Here is a 22393-nt window from a genome sequence, read left to right as displayed (position 1 = left end):
TCAAGTAATTCCACAGGATGTATCCATATTTTGAAATATGCTCATTTTCAGTAGAGTCACACAAATATTACTGGAAACATATTAACCTTCTTAAGTCCAGAAAGAAATTTAGTAATTAGCCATTAGGAAAAATACTCTTGTAACTCAAATTCTTCAACAACAGTAACATTGTAGCTCAATAGTTTCCACAGCTGGGGAGGAGGGAGATTGTGCTATTGCAGGCTGCTAGATAAAACCAGGCTTAATTAGCCGCAAACAATATACAAATGGGCATTCCTTAGCTGTTAATGGTTAGCTAAAATTAGCAAAGAGTCCAAAGTGAGGCCAGTGGCAAGCTGAAAGGGAATTATTAAGAATCACTGCTGCTTTATAAAGTCACAAAATGTTCTTCCTGTCTCCACTCTCAAATTAAAACCACACCACCAACAGACAAAAATCAAACCTAAGCTACTCAGAAACTCAACCATTAAATAAAACTCAGTCTGAAGGTGAATGAAGCATGACATGGCTATTAAACGCTTGATAACAGCACTTGTCCTTGAGTAGAAATAACATATTAGAGAAGTATATAGTATCCCTACACTAGTACCTTGCCAGTTATCTAAACAGAAGACAGCCTTTAAGTGAACTTTGCCATGCAATTTTTAATCTTGGCGCAGCAAGGTATATTACGCTTTAAATTATCTCAAATTCCAGAAAGTAATCGTATACTTATTTATAAAAATGTTCTCACCAATGAAACAAACATCTACTTTTTATACAGAGCACAGGAGATGTCCCGGGTATCTGGAAGAGTTCAGAAGATGAAGGGAAAGCCAAAGTGGGGAAGATGGTAAGCATTTTTATATTTAAATATGGGAAGATTAGAAAATCCAAGGGTGGCAGGGAGAATCTGACAGAGGAGTTAAGGAGAACAAAGAAACGAAAAAAGAGTCAGACGAACATAATTGACATTCACACAAATCCTGAGAAGATTTAAACTTTTTGGCTTTAGACCAGAAAACTGGTTTAGAAAGGCTAACTGATGGTGGGGTATGGTGGTGCAAGCCTATAATCCTAGCACTTTGGGAGGTTGAGGCAGGCAGATTGTGTGAGTTCAGTAGCTGAGATCAGACTGGGCAACATAGTGAAACCTGTCTCTACAAAAAAATCTAAAAATTAGCAGATGTAGTGGCATGTAGTTCCAACTACTCAGGAGGCTGAGGTGAGAAGAATGCCTGAGCCTGGGAGGTTGAGGCTGCAGTGAACCGAGATCACGTCACTGTACTCCAGCCTGGGCAACAGAGTGAGGGAGGAGTAGGGGGAGGAGGAGAAAAAGGAGAAGGAGAAGGAGGAGAAGGCTAACTGACTTGCCTAAGATCATATCTAGAAAAAAGAAAAAAGGAAAGAAAAGTCTCAGCTTGGTGGTTCATGTACTTTTATCCCAGTGCTTTGGGAGACCAAGGCAGGAGGATGGCTTTAGGCTGGGAATTCAAGACCAGCCTGGGCAACATAGTGAGACCCCTTTCTCCACACACAAAAAAATAAAAATAAAATGGCCATGTGTGGTGATGCACGCCTGTAGTCCCAGCTACTTGGGAGGCTGAGGTAGGAGAATCACTTGAGCCCAGGAGGTTGAGGCTGCAGTGATCACCACTGTACTCCACCCTACGTGACAGAGGAAGACCCTGTTTTAAAAACAAAACAACAAAAAGATCCCACAAAAGACAAAAGACCAATGACCTAATCCTTCAGCTCTTCCACCTATGTCTAATTTCTTTTTTTTTTTAAGTGCAAAGTTAGATTCCATTCAGTTATACAATACTTTTGGTGGCTTTTATGAAAAATTTTAATAATCACACTTACCAAGTCAAGATGCATTCATACCCAGGATTCAATATACTTTTAAGTCTTTTCTCTTTCCTCCTACCCAAACCCTATGAGTAAGTCTCCCTCAAGAAAACTTCCATGAAGCTTCCACAGAGGATTCCTGATTGACAAATCGAACCCAGGGAGCTCTCTTCTTTCCATGCCACCAACACAGTCATTGTCTATCACACATCAGGACAATTAACTGTTAAGTTCAGCTGAGGTGTTGACCACCACCTCTGTGCTAACTGCTGTGTGCGTATGTGTACACCTCATGCACTCTGTGAGGACAGGGTTCTGCTGTATGTGTCTTTCATATTCCCTGCCGGTGTCCAACCCACAGATTTCAAATCCTAGATGAACCATGATACTGGTAATATATGCTAAAATATTATTTGTTTAAACTATACTTTTACAACCAGCTAGCCATACAACACACCCTGTTGTTAGTAACAGGTAAGGATAATTATCTTTTATACCTGGATTACCAAATTTTCAAAGAAAATAATCCATACCAAATCCAACCAAATATGATTCAATACTTCTGAGATGACAGCTCTTAATGCAGCTCTGGGTCAACATATGAACAATTACCAAAAGTAATCAATATTAATTATCGGTGACATGGTCTAGTAAAGAGTGTGAATTTATCTCCTTCCCTGTCAGTTATCCTTAGCTTGACTTATCCCTTTAGCCCTGTGCTCATGGACCCACTGCTGTCTAGCTACCTCCCAAAGGCTAGAGTCCCTTAAAACCCTACCCCAGGCCAGCTGTGGTGGCTCACACCTATAATCCCAGAACATTGAGAGGCTGAGGCAGGAGGACTGCTTGAGTCCAGAAGTTCAAAACCAGCCCTGGCAACATAGAGAGACCCCTGTCACCACAAAAAATGAAAAAAATTAGTGGGGTGTGGTGGCAAGTGTCCGAAGTCCCAACTACTGGAGAGGCTGAGGTGGGGGCTCACTTGAGCCTGGGAGGTCAAGGCTGCAGTGAGCCACGGCCGTGCCACTGCACTCTAGCCCGGGTGACAGAGCAAGAACCTGTCTCAAAAACACAACACAACACAACTTCACGGAGGTATCATTCCCATTTTCCTCATTTCTTCCCATTTACAGCCTTCAATCAAATATATGCAGCTCTGTTTCCACTCTCCCTGAGCCTTTTTAGAGTGCTGATCTGTTAATTTATGATAATTAAGGCCAGCTGTGGCTATGGAGCATGAGTTTGATGTCATGACTCCCAGCATCAGTCATATTTTCACTGGGGGTTTCTTGGAGATGCAGTGACATAACACAAAGAGAAACAAATCTTTGAAGGTGGGAACTTCAGGCACTATGCCAAGGTGGGGTGGAAGGGGCTGTGAAGTTGATTTTAGAATAACACTACCAACCAGTGTATTAGGGAGGTACTTGAAAAGAAATTGAGACTCGCAATATTTCTATTTTGGAAGACGTTCTAGGAAACCAGAGCATATGACTGAGAACTTACCTCAGGATGTGATCTAATCTCTTCTTTACATGAACATGAAGATCACCTGTCTTACAAACTGCCTTCAAAGAATCAGGGAGAATATCTTTCAAGCACAAACTGCAGAGAACACTGTTTACCCCTGGCTGCCCATGATACTGACAACTAAGGAAGCTTAAGGGATACTCATGATGACCTACACTTGCATCTCAGCAATGTCCGTTGCTGGGGCTTGCAGCTAGAGGTCCGACTCATCTGGGATGGTTGCTGCCTATTGTAGATATTTTGTTCTTGTAGGTAGTTCTGATCATTGTAGCAGTGTTCACATTTTTACTTTTGTGTAGTACTTCTAGAGCTCTTTGCTGGTGACAAACACTACTCATATACTGTTATAAAACTCTCATTTTTTAAAAAATGTAACACCATTTTCCTTTAAGGTTTACACTTCATTTATGCACATGATCTTTTAAAATTGTACACAGTTTATAACTGCTGATTTCCGCCATGATCACAGGGTGGGACTGTTTCCTCCTTAGGGAGGACCTGTTTAAGAGAGAAGGTGGCTATGATACAGGCACTGCAATACCTTTAATATAAAATATTTCTGACAGGAAAATGTGTCCCAAGTTAAAGATAACTTCTTTTTCTCTTCTTTTCTTTTATTTAGAGCCCTCCATATTTAGATCCAGTCTTATACAACCGAGAAAATTATGTAAAGTTATATTGGTTCACTCATCCTTATAAACTTGAGTACTCACCCTGCGCCAGACACTCAGCTCAGTAATGAGTCTACTTTAGAGTTCTGAATATGAAAATGCACCCAGGGTAAACCTTCTGAACCTGGTGGTTCCATGAATAGGGTGCCATATGGTTTTCTGCCTTAGCAATTTACAAGCTCTGGCCCTCGCCCTGCTAGTCTTACTACTAGTTTATTGTTGGCAGGGAATATGCAGAATCCTCTTTTCTCCAGGGCATAGTCTCCTGTTTCTCCACCGTATGAAGCCAAGATCCTTACAAAGCCCCAGCTCATCATTTCACTGGGAGGAGGAATCCAAATAAAAATTGGTCAGTTAAGTCAACTTTTATTTAGGTATCAATATCGTAAGACATTCCCATGTTACAGATTGAGAACACCAATACTAGGATAAATAGAACACTGAATACATAACTGTTTTAGAAATCACTAAGCATTTGATGATTTAAAAACAGATACAGGATGGGAAGAGGCAGCTCAACAGGCTTTATAAAAGGATGATAACAAGAAAAATATCATTTCAATTCAATATAGCAACCCAAGACTTCTTTTTCTGTCAATATTCAGAAAAAAAAGTAAGATTTTTCTTTGCTATAACTTTTTAGTCACCAGTAAGAACAAATATTTGCCTCCTGTCACCAGTGAAATACAAGAACTATAACTGATGGAATGAAAATGTTTTTATTGGTAGTTCATTCCTCAATTATTTGAATTTTCCCATAAATTTTCAAAGTGCAATTAGGAATGAGTCATTTATAAGAGCAAGGCAAGACAACAAATGAGAATTCTGAAGTTACAGTCTCACTTCCAGGCTCGTGTAGAAGAATATGCATCTTTTTTCAACTGTCCAATAAAAAAAAATCAAGGAAAGAATTAGAACTACAGACTAAAAATAAAGTGCTAAGAGTCATCCCACATTTGCCTTATTGTAGGAACAGTGCTCCCTGCCTCCTAAATGAAATCAGAATTCTTCTTGCCCATCTGTACATCAAAATAGCCATCTACTTTATTTTAAAATAAAGTATCTTCCACCAACACTTGGCTTAATTGCTTTTTAACTGCCAAAATCAACACCACAGTTACGGTTTGGGAAACAAATTGGGTGTAATTATTACTAATACCTGAAAGCTGTAGTTTTTAGAATTACAATTTTTGTTTTGTTTTGTTTTGTTTTTGTTGCTGTTCTCGTTACCCAGGCTGCAGTGTAGTGGCGGGATCTCGGCTCACTGCAATTTCAACCTGTCGGGTTCAAGCGATTCTCTTGCCTCAGCCTCCCCAGTAGCTGGGATTACAGGCATCTGCCACCACGCCTGGCTAATTTTTTGTAATTTTAGTAGAGATGGGGTTTCGCCATGTTGCCCAGGCTGGTCTCAAACTCCTGACCTCAGGTGATCCACCCACTTTGGGCTCCCATAGTACTGGGATTACAGGTGTGAGCCACTGTGCCTGGCCTAGAATTACAATTTAAACTACCATTTCCGTTTTTGTTTGGGAAAAAAAAAGTTTATCATTTTCCTGTTCTTCACTCAAAAGGATCCTGAAAAATTAACTGTCCTCACAGTGAGGCCAGTGTGCTTACTGGATAGTACACAGGCCATGAATTCTCATGGCACCTGCTAGTCACTCAGTCTTCTATTAAGAAATCCAGAATTCTGTAGGTGAAAAATCAGCCTATATTCTGGAGATGAAGGAATAGACCAGAAATCGATGTCTGAGCCAAGAGCGGGGCAACAGGGACAGTCCAAATATGATGGTGATTAACCAGTTTAATCTGATCTTTCCCTCCTTGGGGAGGTGTTTTTGCTATCTGGTGGCATGTTTGCTTTATGGGTTATGGTGTTAAGTGTTATGGTAAGAAAGAAAAGCTGATGGAAGTTTCTTTCTCTACCAAAATATAAGAGGAACTGCTTGCCTTGGTGGAACTGCTGAGACTGGTAACTTTGTTGCAAGAGGGCCAGATGTGGTCTTCTTACTGGATCAGATTAATATAGCCAGGAAAACTTGCCATATAGCTAACACTTTGGCTAATGCATATTTCTGTTTCTATCTATCCAGATCATTAGATCGAATTCCTTTTCAGCTGGCAGGGAAAATTTTTAAATGTCATGGTCTGACTTCAAGGATCCCTTGATTCTTTAGCTCTATGCCATAATCTAAGCTGCAGGTATCCTGGACCATCTCACCTTCCCAATCAACACTGGTCTCCTGTGTTGATGCACATAATGTTAACCATTTCTGGAGACCAGAAAATGGAAAGGATCCTACATCTTGGTAAGAAATGTTGCTTGACAGGACAGAAGATAAGCCTAGAATACAGTGCTGATTGCTTCAAAGTCCCTAGATGTTCTTAGGTCTAGAGCAGAGGTTGGCAAACTATGGCCTGAAGGTCAAATCCAACCCCTTAGCTGGTTTTGTAAATAGTCTTTGTTTGTTTGTTTGTTTTGAGACACAGTCTCACTCTGTCCCCCAGGCTGGAGTGCAGTGGCATGATCTCAGCTCACTGTAACCTTCACCTCCTGGGTTCAAGTGATTCTCCTGCCTCAGCCTCTCGAGTAGCTGAGATTACAGACATGCACTGTCATGTCCAGCTAATTATTTTGTATTTTTAGTAGAGATGGAATTTCACCATGTTGGCAAGGCTGGTCTCAAACTCCTGACCTCAGGTGATCCATCCACCTTGGACTCCCAAAGTGCAGGGATTACAGGCACAAGCCACTGCACCTGACCTGTAAATAAAGTCTTATTGGAACACAGCCATAACCATTTGCTTATGTATTGTTTATGGCTGCTTTCCTGCTACTGGGTCAGAGTATGGATGGCATGCAAAGCTGAAAATACTTACTCTGGTCCTTTATAGAAAAGTTTGTGAAGCCCTGATCTACAGTATGTTGGTATAATCCCTTGAAAATGAAGGACAGCTTGCTGACCCCTAGCACCTCCTACATATTAGAGATGGCATATGGTTCATATGATTATTACACTTCTGGGTAAACCGCAAAGCTATCAGTTACAAGTAAAATCTAGAGTACGAGAAATCTTTCTGAGTGGGACAGGCTACAGTAGTATGGTTCAGCTGCCTGTGATCCTGGGGCATTAGAATGCTGCATATAGCTTGAGGTATGTCTCAATATAATCAGAGCATGCCCCAAATTCTGGAGCAAGGCCAGCCTCCTTTATGCAGGTATCATTCTTTCAGTAGACAATTCCCAGCTGGCCATGAGGTTCTGACAGATGGAAAATGTCTGACACCAAGGTAAACCAGGTGACCATGTCATAAACCCATCTGGAACAATTTTACTTGACCTGCCTAGCCACAAATACAGCATGCCTTCAACCAATAATGCAGCATGTAAATGCAAGACTGGGCTTACGGAGGTTCCAAAGGCACAAAATACCCAAATAGGCTAATGACAGTCCTTATCCAGTAGCCCTTCACTTAATTCACTACCTTTCTCCCTCACCCAGGACTATGCCTTCATGGAGGGGTGTCACTAATATATCAGCTAACAAATTTGAGAGACCTGGGCTTGGTTCACTTTTGATAGTAATAGCCAATAATGAGCTGCAAAAGCATTGTAGCTCCCCGTGTCAAGAACTGTTTTGAAAGACAACATGAAGGAAAGTGTTCTGACTTGACAGAATTCCAAGCAGTTCATTTTACTGTCCATTATACCTTTTAGGAGAAAAACCCTAAGGTCAGTTTTTATCAAGTCTTGGGCAGTTGCTAATGGTTTATTCAGATGGATGTAGGCTTGAAAAAATGCTCTGGTCTCATCAGGTATCTATTCAACCAAAAATGGGTTTGCAAAATGATGAACAAGATCATTATGTGTTTGGATTCAGCACCACTTATGGATATCACCGTGCAAGTTTGGGGTGTTATCCTTTAGGATTGTGGTATTTGCTCTTCCCCAGCAATACATGTAGTACCAGAAAAACATGGTATTCTTTCTCCCACAGCCAAAACATACAGGTCTAAGACACAAGGAGTAGAAATGTGAGTGGACTCTCTCAAGGTTATGTAAGTAATGACCCACTGAAAAAAGTTTTATTCCTATCCCTATGACTCAAGCTCTCCTGACCCAGTTGGTTGGCATAATATGTAATGAAAAGTTCACTAAACTTGGTGATCATTTCTAGATGGTTCAAATAAAGGTCATTTAATCTTTTTTCTTTGTGGTTTTCTAGGGTTTCCAAATATTCTAGAATGACTATGTATTATTTCCTATTAAAATTACTAAGGGGAAAAAGCAAACAAAATATAGCCCCAGAAGCAGATTTTCATTTAAAATGGGACATAAGGAAGAAATTGTAATGAATGCAAGGAGCTGCTGACAAAGAGAGGTGGGGAAGAACTAGTTTCCCTTTTTCTTTGACAGTGGTTACCATGCAACATTGCAGAACAATTAAGGATACATTTGGAATCTAAGCCTGATTTCCTTATCTGTAAAATGATCTATGTATCTCCTAAGGTATGTGAAAGAACACCATAAACTATCATCTCTAAAGGTATGAGTTATTACTACTTGTGGTTGGTGAGTGTCTTATGTGTTCAGTGATTTCAAAGACAACATCAAAAAACAAGAATAAAAATCAGTTACCTTTGGGTTAAAATATCTACAAGACTGTGGTTGAGAGCCTCCAAATAGGGCTATGCGGTAGTCATGTTTCTTTCTTCTAGGTCTTGTGCCATCTACAAGTTCTTCTCGGTCCTCTGGAGACAGTAGATGGTACCTCATTCCACCTGTAGTAAAATACATGGCAACTCTTCAAGAACTTCAGGCACTAACCAGTGCTTTGAAAAGGAAATACCCAGACATAACAGGGCCTTTATTTCAGTAACTTTCTTTTATCATATCTTTATAGCATTTGAGGAAAGTGAGGGGGAAGAGGCAGGAGAAATGTATAAAGATCCGAGTACTAACCAATTCATTATTCTCAGCAATCACCATTATTCTAAGACTGCCCCACCCAGCAAGCAACTTACTATGTACCAGTGAATTATCTGGCTCCTCAAGCAACAGCTGTCAAAGTAATATCCACATCTCCTAACCCAGTGGTTCTCGATCTTTACATTAGAATCACCTAGAAAATCTCTGAAACTATTTATACCTGGGATCTACCACAGATCAATTAAATAAAAGTCTCTAGGTAGAGTCTAGGAATTGGTATTTTAGAGGGCTTCTTAAATCTTGCCACTTAAAATGTGGTTCAAAGACCAGCAGCTTCAGCATTTGGGAGTTTGTTAGAAATGCTGAACCCCAGACCCTATCCCAGACCTACAGAATCAGCATCTGCATATTTAACACCCCACAGTAATTAGGATGTACATAACACTTTCAGAAGCACTGTCTTAGATGACTCTAAAATGCAATAAGGTCAGAACTACTGTGATCTATCACGATCCTTTTCCTTCGGCAATTCCTTAATTTTGTCAATGCCACTTAACAATCAAAAACTGTTAAAGTATCATTTCAAATCAGTGTGGGAAAGGAGGATTGTCTATGTTAGACAACAATATGAAGAAATAAATTATACCCCTACCTCATATTTCACTTTCAGTTCCAAATCAATAAAAATCTGAATATATAAACTCATAAATGCACTAAAAGCTTGGAAAAAAAAACAGGCCCAGAATGGAGAAGCCTAAGAATGACCAAAAACATAGGAGCCAGAAAAAAATGTTCACACTTAACTATATAAAACTTTAAGTTAAAATAGTGCACAGCAAAAAGAAAAGGCAGAATTAAAAGATGACAAACTAGAAAAATATTTATAAATAAAAAAATACTATTAAAAGATACTTTGTTAAGAATTACCAGCAACTTAACCAATAATTAGGTGAAGTATCTGAATATAGTTCGCAGAAAAAGAACTATAACTCTTAAACATATGAAAAGATGCTTGAGTGCTCTAGTTAGAAAACAACAAATTAAAACCATACTTTTTTCACTTATCAGATTGGCCAAGATCAAACTGCCTGGATCACAGGGTATAAAATGGTTGTATCAGGGAGGCAGCACTCTCTTCCACTGATGGTGGGGATGGATGGGTATAACCATGGGAAGGGTGATATAGCCCAATCTACACAAATTATAAATGTATACACCCTTTAATCCAGGAATTCCCCTTTTTAGGAGTTTATCAACCTAAAGATCACTGTTAGGGAAGTGGTTAAAAAATTATGCTATGCCTACACAATAGAACATTATATGTGGCTGTTAAGATGAGAAAGATTAGTATGTACACATGGAATGATCTCCAATAAATAATATGGAATGAAAAAAGCAAGATGTAGGACAGTACACAGAGTGCAATACTGTTTGTGTTAAAAATGTATATTTTAATGTAAATATACAAATTTTATACATGTAATTTATACATGGATATATAAGTAAATGACTGTATGTACAGTCTCAAGACTACCTCTGGAAGGGTATATACAAGATAATAATGTTAATCTCCAGGGTAAGAGAATGAGAGAGTAGTGAAAGGGATATCAGGGAGACTTACTTTTCACTATGTGTCCTTTTAATATCTTTTGAACTCTACAATATTATCAATCTAAAGATAAAATAAGGCCATTTTATTTTATTTTTTTCTAGAGCCAGGGTCTTGCTCTGTCACTTGGGCTGGAGTGCAGTGGTGCCCTAACAACTCACTATAACCTCAAACTCTTAGGCTCAGCAGTCCTCTCACATCAGCCTCCCAAAGCACTGGGATTGCAGGCCTGAGCCAGCATGCCTGGTCCAAAAATTCCTGACACATGCAAAACTTTTCTATAAATGAGGCTATGTTTTGCGTCTTTATTAAAAGGATAGAGAAAGGAAACTCATTTGGAGAATAGTTGGTGAGTTAATGAACATCTTTATCAATATTTATCATTTCTTCCATTTCAGAGTTTGAGTAGAAGCTCTTTTGTATTCAAACACCTGGATATTTCAGAGGCCAAGGCAAGCTGATGCATGCTCTAGGTCAGGGATCTGAAAACTTTTTCTGTAAAGGGACAAATAGACTTTGTAGGCCACATATGGTTTCTGTAGAATATTCTTTGTTTGTTTTATAATCCTTTACAATTGTAAAAACTACATTAGCTCAAGTCTGCATTTAGCCTGTGGGTAGTTCTTGAAGTATGGTTCCATAACCACCAGCATCAGTATCATCTGGAAGTGTGTTGAAAATCCTAATTATTGAACACTAGCCCAGACCTTCTGAATCAGAAACACTAGGGAGGGGTTTGAGAGCCACTGCTCTAGGATGGTTCCACACTGGTTGAAAGTGGACTGTGTAGTCTATGAAGGCAATATTCCCGGTAAGAAAAAGGTAGGAGGGAAGGAGAGAGACAAGAGGGAACTGTTTCCGCCAATAGGCCATGGGGTAAAAGTGGCTGACAGTGGCCAACTGTGCTGACACACTGGAGGAGGCATGCCTTTGGATCCTTCACTGATGGGCCTTTTTTTCCCTCCCCAAGAATAGGGCTGGGGGACACTTTGGTAACTTTCTCTGAGGAGCTCGCTGTTGCTTAGGCTTATTCCTTCGTGAGTTATTCTTTCCAGATTTAGGTATAATCATTTGTAAATTTTCAGGGAAGTTGGCCTGGCCCTTTGTGGTGGCTTTGACTGTGCACTTCATTTGTATTTTGTAGTTCGCTTTCTTTTAGATGTAAATTTTTTAGCTTAGTTTTATTCTATTTTTCAATCGTCATCTGTTTTTCTTCTACTCTGGAAAGGCAACAAAATCAGGCAGTAGGAAGACAACTGATGATCTGAAAAAGAGAGCCTGGAAGGCTTTTCCCAATTTAGCTCTGCCCAGGCCCCAAAGCTTGGAAGCATCTCAGCTGCTTATGCTTAGTCAAGGAGTAATAGAATAATCCACTATTATTTATTTTAAAAAAGGAAACAAAAAAAAATTGTAATAAGCCTAGTAAGTTAAACTAAACAACAAAGCATCCTGCTCAAGTGTCTAATCCTCACAGTTGGTTGACTTTCTGAAATAATGCCGCTATCCTGTTTCTTAATCAGTTCAGAATCCATGTAAGAACTAAACACTAGATTCTGAGACTGGCTGGTTGTTTTCAACAGCCCAGACCATGTATGAAGACATAGAAATTCTAAGGCCAGGAAAATAACACACAGTTTGGGAATTGGGCATAACAAAAAACCTGATACTAGCATGTACAAAATCTAAGAGACAAAAGTCCTAATGTAAAGGCATCTTCTTGGTCCTGATTTTCTTTCCTCTCTGCATTTAAAGAGACAAGTGGCCACCTATGTTCTACCTTCTAAACACTCTTTTACATTATGGTTTTCCAAGACACCAGGCTTTGGTTCAAGTAGCTTTGGGGCTGCTCTTTTATTATTTTTTTCATTTTCTTGTACCCCTTAAATATAGGTATTTGTAAGGATGTGTCCTTGATGCACACCTCTTCTCCTTTTCCCTTGACAACCTCAACTAGGTTCAAACACACTTAGTCTTTTTCAGTTTTGTTTTCATTTAATTAAAAAAAATGCTTTTACCACTTATGAACATTTTCATTATTAGATATTCATGTAAAATATTTTTAGTAACTATAGAACATTACATTGTATGGACATATTTTTTTCCAATCTAGGGACAACATTGGGTCTACTTACCTAAAACCACATCATACTAGTAAGCAGTAGCTATGTGATAAGTCTAATGAAAATACTGGAAACCTAGAAATTGTTTTTATTGGCTATATGAGGCAGAGAAGATAAAGTCTTCGATCTGCTCAAGATAAGGAGTTGGAATTGAGATAAAGCTGGATCACTTGGATTGGTGGTTATACTTTTAGTGAAAGGACAGGCTAAGAAAAATATCTGCCCAATGGCAGAAGAAGCAGCAATAATTTTGTTTCAACTTCAGCTTCAGGTAAAGTGTCCCTCTTTTGAGAATTTATATTGACAGCCCTACCCTCATGCAGCTTCGAGGTTTGAATTTACCCTACCTGCAAGTCTAGGAAACCATAAGCCAAAGAAAACTCAAAGTAGTCTTGGATTGTTGTGCCCTATAGAACTCGGCAAAAGCAAACACCATTCTCCTATTGAGGAGAAGAGAGAAGACATTCCAGAGAACAGAGAAGACACTACCTAAACCTCCCAATATTCCTGGTGATTAAAGTCAATCAAATATAAGCATATCATTCAAAATTACAAAACATATAAGGAATTAAGCCACCAGAAGTAAGTCAATAGAACCAACAAATAGCAGCATTGTTCTTCAGGGACTTCAGATACTGACATTATGAAACACAGAACATAAAATAACATTTGAAAAGTTTAAGGTAAAGCAAGAACTGAAAACACAAGCAAGGAAAAAAGACCATAAAAAATGACCAGGGTAGGCCAGCCTTGGTGGCTCACAACTGTAATCCCAGCACTTTGGGAAGCAAAGGTGGATGGATCTATTGAGACCAGGAGTTTCAGACCAGCCTGACCAGCATGGCGAAACCCTGTCTCTGCTAAAAATACAAAAATTATCTGGGTGTGGTGGAGCACCTGTAATCCCAGCTACTTGGGAGGCTGAGGCATGAGAATCACTTGAACCCAGGAGGTGGAGGTTGCAGCAAGCCGAGATCATGCCACTGCACTCCAGCCTGGGATCCAGCAAGACTCTGTCTCAAAAAAAAAAAAAAAAAAAAAAAAAAAGCCAGGCTAATAAATAATAGATACATAAAAGGAAAAAGATACAATTTACAATGACAACAAAAGTATCTGAAATAAATTAAGAATGCAGAACTCATAAGAAAATTACAAATTCTCCAGAGACACATGGCAATTTAAATGAAGGATAACAATAATTAAAAAGTATTAGAATGAAGTAGAAGAGAAACTGTGTGTATGTGTACCTACACTACACTTGATCTTAGCCAAAAGACTGAGAAGTGATGTGTGTACATATAGATAAATGGAAATTTAGTTTAACGTATTTCAAATCAGTGGGAAAAAATGAATTATTCAATAATGGTATTGAACCATCTTATCAGATATATTAGGAAAAATATTATTTATTTCACACCCAAATGATTTCAGTAAGATATACCCTTAAAATTTTTTTAAAAAAGAGAAGAACTCCTCTATAAGTGATAAATGCACATAAGGAAAATTTAGTTAATTTTAAAAAATCACCTTGGAATAGGGAAGACCTTTCCAACCACATCACAAAGGAAAAGACTAGTTCAGACTTAATATAAAAAACAATATGAGATCAGACTCGCCATTTTAAGATCTTTTTTCTCCTCTTCTCTTGAAAGCTATCCCAAACGACAAGGTAACAAGAAACAAACACAAACTCTATCTTTGATAATACTAAGAGACTTGCAACCCCAAAACACAATTAATGAAGACAGCTAGCAGATGAAGTGTGTGTTAAACCTAAATGGTTGTGCCAGGAGACACCAATGAAAAGCAAGCCAAATTACCCTGCAGAACCCTGAAAAGGCTCGTAATTGGAGATACTAAGTAAGTACCTAGAAGTGCAGGTAGGGATGAAAACAAGATAACTCTAAAATACTGAACAAACGACAATTGAACTTCCAGCTCTCCTTTCCCTGTTGCACAGTCAGGTACCCACTATACCTGTACCACTGTAGGACACAGGACTGGTCTCCGAAAATACTGAATGAGAAATGTTCCAGACTCAGGGAACAGCACAGAAAAGGATGGGAGTCTGAAAACATGGATTAAGGCCAGGCACTGTGGTTCATGCCTATAATCCTAGCATCTTGGGAGGCCTCGGCAGGAGGGTTACTCGAGCCCAGAAGTTTGAGACCAGCCTGAACAAGATAGTGAGACATCATCTTGACAAAAAAATACAAAAATCAGCTGGGCATAGTGGTGTGCACCTATAGTCGCAGCTACTTGGGAGGCTGAGGTGAAAGGATCACTTGTGCTGGGGAGGACAAGGCTGCAATGAGTTGTGATTTTACCACTGTACTCCAGCCTGGGAGACTCTGTCTCAAAAAAAAAAAAAAAAAAAGAAAAAAAGAAAAAGAAAAATACGGATTAAGTGAAAGTCTGAATAGCAAAATATTATCTCATCCAGTTCCTAAATGCCTACACCCAGCTTATAGTTCCCTGAGACAATATCTACAAATATTGACATCTGGGGGTCCCCAATTAAAAAAATGAACAGCTACTCTGATTATGCTACAGTTTAGCCCAAGAACTGAGATGCCCACTCATACATACAGCATGATCTATCAGTTTTGTAATAACTCACTCTCATATGATATAAAACCAAATATTTAAGAAAAGCTTCCAATAAAAAAAGGAAAAGAAAACTCAAAATATAGAAAATACAGACAACATAAGAAAACCTCAAAAGCACTACAAAGACTACTTTACAGTGATAAGATATTGCAGCCATGAAATAATACAGAATAAAAACTCCAGAAATTAAAAATTATAGCTGAAATAAAAGGGTTGAAAAAAATCAGGCTATCTCTCAGAAAAAGGCCACGAGACAAAGATGGATAATAAAAAAGAAAGAAAGAAAGAAAAGAAAGAAAGAAGGAAGGGAAAGAAAGAAAGAAGGAAGGAAGGAGGGAAGGAAGGAAGGAAGGAAGGAAGGAAGAAGGAAGGAAGGAAGGAAGGAAAGAAAAAGAAAGAAAGAAAGAAAAGGTTCAGATTGGCACTAGACTTCTCAAAATAACACTGGAAGCTAGAAGATAAATTCTAACTGAAAATGATTTTCAGCATAATTCTATCTTCAGTTTAACTATCTTTCTTTCTTTTTTTTAATAGACAAGGTCTTACTCTGTTGCCCAGGCTGGAGTAATGCAGTGGCAGGATCAGAGCTCACTGTAACCTCAAACTCCTGGGCTCAAACAATCCTCCTGCCTCAGCCACTGGAATAGTTGGGACCACAGGCACATGCCTCCACACCTAGCTACGTTTTTTTTTTTTTTTTTTTTAGAGTTGGAATCTTGCTATGTTGCCCAGGTGAATCTCAAACTCCTGACCTCAAGCGATCTTCCTGTCTTGACCTCCCAAAGTGTTGTGATTAGAGGTGTGGGCTACTGTGCCTGGCCTCCTTCAATATTTTATGATAAAATAAACATATGAGATTTGTCAAGTCTCCAAATATTTACTGATCATATACTCCATCAGGAACCTTTTAGAGGATATATTGCATCAAACAAAAAGAATTAAGATAGAGGACAGCCAGGATCCAAGAAGACAACAGATCTAACAGGAGAGGAGTGAAATGGCTTCCCAGGATTGTGGAGACGGAAGCCCCAGGACAAGAACTGTGTCTCAGGTCTAGAGAGCAAACAGTTCATATTGGAATAGGCAGAAGGAAGGTTCTACAAGGCATGTTTCCAAGAAAGAAAAGCAACAGATTGTTTAATTGCATAGACAATTTTATTAAGTGGCATTTTACAGAGGTGTTGAGGGGTTGGGACTTAGCGGGCAAGCAAGAAAATTAAAGCAAATGAAAACAATGTGGCAATTTTTATCTCTCGGCCAAAAAAGAAAAAAAATATATACTGTTGAAGAAAGAAAACGTGATCACAGTAAACTACTTGGCTAAGTAAAATAAAAAAGGAAACACTAAAAACAAAACTGCATGAAAGTTATTGTATACAAGAATAGAAAAAGCATAAGTAATTTGTACTTCCTACGATATACACCCCTATAAAATAAGGGCTGAGGCCAAGTCCCTTCCAAGTGTACAGTTCAGAAAGCCAAGGGATTAACTATCTAGAAGAGCAAAATCCTAACTGTTTCTCCCTGGCTACTGAGTCTAATCCATTCTAAAGGGTTTTAAGCCCATGAGAAACTGGCTACATGATCAGGTTACAAACGGATATTAAGGCAACTTACTTATCACCATCTTAAGGCATTCAGGATTGTCTTGAATAAGTGGTTCAGCTTGTACCGTTTTACTTAAGAAATTCTTTGATATAAGAGGAAACCTGACTTTAGCAAGGATATCAACCATAAATGGCTGGCGATTAGGTTCATCGTATTTCAACCACCTGACTGCAGCATCATAAACCTAAGGGGGAAAAACAGCACAGTAAAGTTCTTAGAAGACAGCAACATTTCCAATTACCTATGTTAACTCTCACATTGAAGGGAGAGAACCTCATAAGGAGACAACCACTTATTCCTAATATTTTTCATCTCTGGACACTTGCTGGTACTTCAGAACAGTTTACTTACTGCTCTAGTGAGTCTTGTAGGTAATATGTTTTTTAGAACTAACTACTATTATGTAATGTAATGACAGGGAGGATGTTGAATTTATGATTAAAAAAAAGATAGCTTCATTTTCAGACAAAGACATGATATACATTGCACTAAAAAAAAAAAAAAACTGCAGTCAAACAAAAGTTTCAACATACCCTCATTTAGTTTAGTACCAGGAAAACAGGTTAATTTCTCAACAGGCCGTCCATTCCAGGAGATATGAAGGTCACCCATGATTTTATTTCAATATTATATTCCTGAATTATGAATGGATAGACTTATCTGCTTTTTAGAAACTTTAAGATATGAAGAATTCTATACTTAAAAATAAACTACAGGATATTTAAAAGAATTGTTTTCCAAAATAATACTGTTGCTGCACTTAACTGCACTGAACAAGTCCAAGTTCCTCAACATAATTTAACTCACAAATCATTAAACATTCCCCCCAAAATCAATTGCTTCATATACACACACATCTCCCATACCCACTAAATTAATTTTGGGGTGATATTTGAAATTAATTTTGGGGTGATTTAATAAGGCCCAACTTCTGATCTCTTTCTGAGTTAATTTCTTATAGGAATTGGTCTTTTTTTAAACAAATTTTTTATTTTAGAATAGTTTTAGATTTATAGAAAAGTTGCAGAGATAGCACAAAGAGTTCTCATATACCCTGCCCCAGTTGTTAAGGTGTTGCATTAGTATGGTATATTTGTTACAACTAATGAACCAATATTGACACATTAACTAAATTTCATATTTTTTTGGATTTCTTTAGTTTTTATCTAGTGTTATTTTTCTGTTCCACAATACTATAAAGGATACCACATTACATGTAGTTATTAAACCTTAGAATCTTCTAGACTGTGACAATTTTTGAGCCTTTCCTTGTTTTTGACAAACTTGACAGTTTTGAGTTCTGGTCAGGTATTTTGTTGAGAATGTCCTTCAATCTGGGTTTGTCTGATGTGTTACTTATTAGACTGAAGCTATGGTTTTTTAGGAGGATGATCATAGATGTGAATGACATTTTCATTACATCAAGTGTGCATACTAATTATCATGACATCACTGATGATGCTAATGCTGACCACCTGTAGGTAATGCTCGTCACGTTTCTCCAGTCTAACGTTACTTGTTATTCCTTTTCCATACTGCATATAAGTCAACCAATTTTGAGCATGGAAGTAAATTTTTTCTATTTATCTAGTGAGGTCCTCCAGGTCTAACCTGTTAACTTGCAAACTGATACCCTGGGCCACGAAGAAGACTGGGCAAAAGAACATTGCTAAGTGCCCAATTTTTGTTTTTAGAACAAAAGCAACTTAAAACTTATGACCTTTTTTTTTTTTTTTTTTTTTTTTTTTGAGACTGCATCTCGCTCTGTCGCCCAGGCTGGAATGCAGTGGCCGGATCTCAGCGCTCACTGCAAGCTCTGCCCCCTGGGTTTACGCCATTCTCCTGCCTCAGCCTCCTGAGTAGCTGGGACTACAGGCGCCCGCCACCTCGCCTGGCTAGTTTTTTGTATTTTTTAGTAGAGATGGGGTTTCATCAGGTTAGCCAGGATGGTCTCGATCTCCTGACCTCGTGATCCGCCCGTCTCAGCCTCCCAAAGTGCTGGGATTACAGGCTTGAGCCACCGCGCCCGGCCTAAAACATATGATCTTACAGTACCTATATTAGTTTTCTATTGCTGCTGTAACAAATTACCACAAACTTAGTGGCTTAAAATACAGAGAAGCATGTGGGGCTGAAAACAGAGATTGAGTCTGCATATTAAAGTGTTCCCACAGCCAGGCATGGTGGCTGACACCTGTAATTCCAGCACTTTGGGAGGCTGAGGTGGGCCGGTCACCTGTTTGAGACCAACCTGGCCAACTTGGTGAAACTCCATCTCAATTAGCAGGGTGTGGTGGCACATTCCTATAATCCCAGCTACTTGGGAGGCTGAGGCATGAGAATCACTTGAACCTGGGAGGTAGAGATTGCAGTGAGCTGAGATTACGCCACCGCACTCCAGCCTGGGCAACAGAGTGAGACTGCATCTCAAAAAAATAAATAAGGCCGGGTACGGTGGCTCACGCCTGTAATCCCAGCACTTTGGGAGGCCGAGGCGGGCAGATCATGAGGTCAGGAGATTGAGACCATCCTGGCTGACATGGTGAAACCCTGTCTCTACTAAAAAATACAAAAAATTATCCAGGCTTGGTGGTGGGTGCCTGTAGTCCCAGCTACTCGGTAGGCTGAGGCAGAAGAATAGCATGAACTCGGGAGACAGAGCTTGCAGTGAGTTGAGATCATGCCACTGCACTCCAGCCTGGCCAACAGAGTGAAACTCCATCTCAAAAAATAACATACATACATACATACATAAATGAAATAAAGTGTTCCCCCACCCAGCTCCCAAATGACTGCACCCAGTTTACACTTCTGACAGTTTATCTGACAATTCTATAGATCAGAGTCCAAAATGGGTCACAGTGGACTAAAACCAATGTGTCTGCCTGGAGATGCTATAGAAGAAACCATTTCCTTGCCTTTTTCAGCATCTTGCAGCTGCCTGCATTCCTTGGCTTATGGTTCCCTTCCCCCTTCAAAGACAGCAATGACCAGTCAAGTCTTTCTCATATTGCACCACTTGACACTGCCTTCTTTTGCATCCCTCTTCCAAATTTAAGGATCTTTATGATTACACTGGACCCATTTGGATAATTTCATCTCAAAATCCTTAACTTAGTCACATATGCAAAGTCCTATCTGCCGCATAGGTGTATTCCAGATGCTGGGGATTGGGAAGTGGACATCTTTGGGGAAGGCATTGTTCTGTCTACCATTGTACCCAGTGGTTTTATCTCTATGAAGTGACCTATTTCTCAAACAGCCAGCCTGGCAAGCACCAAGATTGCAATACTCTGTTTAGTGTAAAGAACATATTCTTTCCTAATATGACTCTTTCCCTTATCATGTGTCCAAACATGAGTTATAAGAAACCAATAAAGACATTTTTATTAAGAAAAATGTGAGAAGGCAATTTAGTCACCTGATCCTCTGCTCTCACAGTCAGAGTGTCCTGGTTGAGAAGATGTGTTACTCGCTTGACATCAAGTTGAAGAAATTCATCAGTTTTGTAAACTTCAGTAAAATGCTGATGAATAAAGTCATCTGCAGTTGCTTTCAATTCAGGACAATCTAGACACTCTGCTAGCACACTTATACCTAAATACAGAAAGAAAATAAAAGAATAGAAAATCATTTTTAGAAAAACCAAGTATACATTTAAGATGAAGCATGACTTCAGGAAAATTAGTTGAATAAATTTCATAAATCTGGATCCTTTTCTGTTTCATTGATTTGTCTATTCTTGTGCCAATACTATACTGTCTTATAAAAGACTTTTTTTTTTTTTTTTTGAGACAGAGTTTCGCCCAGGCTGGAGTGCAGTGGCGGGATCTCGGCTCACTGCAAGCTCCACCTCCCAGGGCATGCCATTCTCCAGCCTCAGCCTCCCGAGTAGCTGGGACTACAGGCACCCGCCACCAGGCCCGGCTAATTTTTTTTTTTTTATTTTTAGTAGAGACGGGGTTTCACCATGTTAGCCAGGATGGTCTCGATCTCCTGACCTCATGATCTGCCCGCCTCGGCCTCCCAAAGTGCTGGGATTACAGGCGTGAGCCACCGTGTCCAGCTGGTTTTTATATTCTGTAGGAGAAGCCCCCTTCAATGTTTTTTCAAAGTTTTCTTGGCTCTTGTTAAACATTTTCTCTTGCAGACAAATTTTAAAATAAGCTTATCACATTCTACTTTACAAAATCTCCATGTGATATTAATCAGAATTGCACTGAACTTTTGGATTACTTTGGGACAACTTCTGCAGCACGGAGGAGCTCCACTTAAAAACATGACATACATCAAATTTATTCAGGTATAAACTTTTATGTCAGGAGTCTGCAAAGTACTGTTTATGGGCAAAATCTAGCCCATAGCCTGTTTTGTAGGGTCAGCAGCTAATACTAGCTTTTACATTTTTTTGAAAGGTTAAGAAAAAAAAAAAAAAAGAGGCGAGAAGGGGGAAGTGAAGATGGAAAGGAAAGGAGGAGAGATAAGGACCATATGTGGTCCATAAAGCCTAAAATATTTTCTTTTCTGGTGCTTTACAGGAAAAGTCTGCTCCCTCTTCTATATGAAACTACAAATTATTTATTTGTTTATTTATTTATTTATTTATTTTGAGAGGGAGTCTCGCTCTGTCGCCCAGGCTGGAGTGCAGTGGCGCAATCTCGGCTCACTGCAAGCTCCGCCTCCCGAGTTCACGCCATTCTCCTGCCTCAGCCTCCTGAGCAGCTGGAACTACAGGCACCCACCACCACGCCCGGCTAATTTTTAATGTATTTTTAGTAGAGACAGGGTTTCACAGTGTTAGCCAGGATGGTCTCGATCTCCTGACCTCGTGATCCACCCGCCTCGGCCTCCCAAAGTGCTGGGATTACAGGTGTGAGCCACCGTGCCCAGCCGTTACTAGATTTCTTGACATTGAAATGATTGAACCATTGTGTAAAGTAAATTCTAGCTGGTCACAAAGTATTATTTTTAAAATAAACTTCATTTTTTCAGAGCAGTTTTAGGTTTACAGCAAAACTGAAGAAACATTACAGAGTTCCCATGTCCCTGTTGTCACCACACATGCATAACCTTTCCCACTATCACCATTCCACACGAGGGGTATTCTTGAATTTTTTTTGTTTTAGCATTAATAAACGTTTTTATATGAAACTAAAATGTTATATGTGTTTGTACACATACACGTATACATACGCACACACTTTCTTCATCCAATGTTGGTATTATGGTAACCCTACCCTAGGAGAATGAACTGACAAATTTTCTACCCTTTCTAGAGATTTAGAACAATTTAAATAACATAAGCATTAATCTATTCTTTGAAAGGTTGATAGAATTAACCCACAAAGCCTTCAAGCCTGGAGCACTAATTAGAAATACATCTTCATGGTGGCTCATGACTGTAATCCGAGCACTTTGGGAGGCCTAGGCGGGTGGATCACTTGAGGTCAGGAGTTTGAGACCGGCCTGGCCAACAGGGTGAAAC

At 39.2% G+C, this 22393-nt stretch overlaps 1 protein-coding gene across 6 annotated transcripts in view; it reads right to left on the bottom strand.

The window, feature by feature from the left end:
* The window catches only part of KLHL7 (kelch like family member 7), a 67984-nt gene that overhangs the window by 15095 nt on the left and 30496 nt on the right, over positions 1-22393 (bottom strand). For all 6 annotated transcript variants that reach the window (XM_033192325.1, XM_033192324.1, XM_033192328.1 and 3 more), the window contains 3 exons: positions 20330-20505; positions 16918-17092; positions 8671-8813 (listed from right to left, as the gene is read on the bottom strand). In XM_033192325.1, the coding sequence (XP_033048216.1) occupies positions 8671-8813; positions 16918-17092; positions 20330-20505 (494 nt within the window). The remainder of the gene's footprint in view (positions 1-8670; positions 8814-16917; positions 17093-20329; positions 20506-22393) is intronic.

Source organism: Trachypithecus francoisi, unplaced genomic scaffold (assembly GCF_009764315.1).
Source record: "Trachypithecus francoisi isolate TF-2019V2 unplaced genomic scaffold, Tfra_2.0 Lachesis_group4, whole genome shotgun sequence".
In the NCBI taxonomy this organism is placed as follows: domain Eukaryota; kingdom Metazoa; phylum Chordata; class Mammalia; order Primates; family Cercopithecidae; genus Trachypithecus; species Trachypithecus francoisi.
The sequence above is the reverse complement of the archived record's forward strand: the minus strand, read 5'-3'. Positions and strand labels throughout refer to the sequence as shown.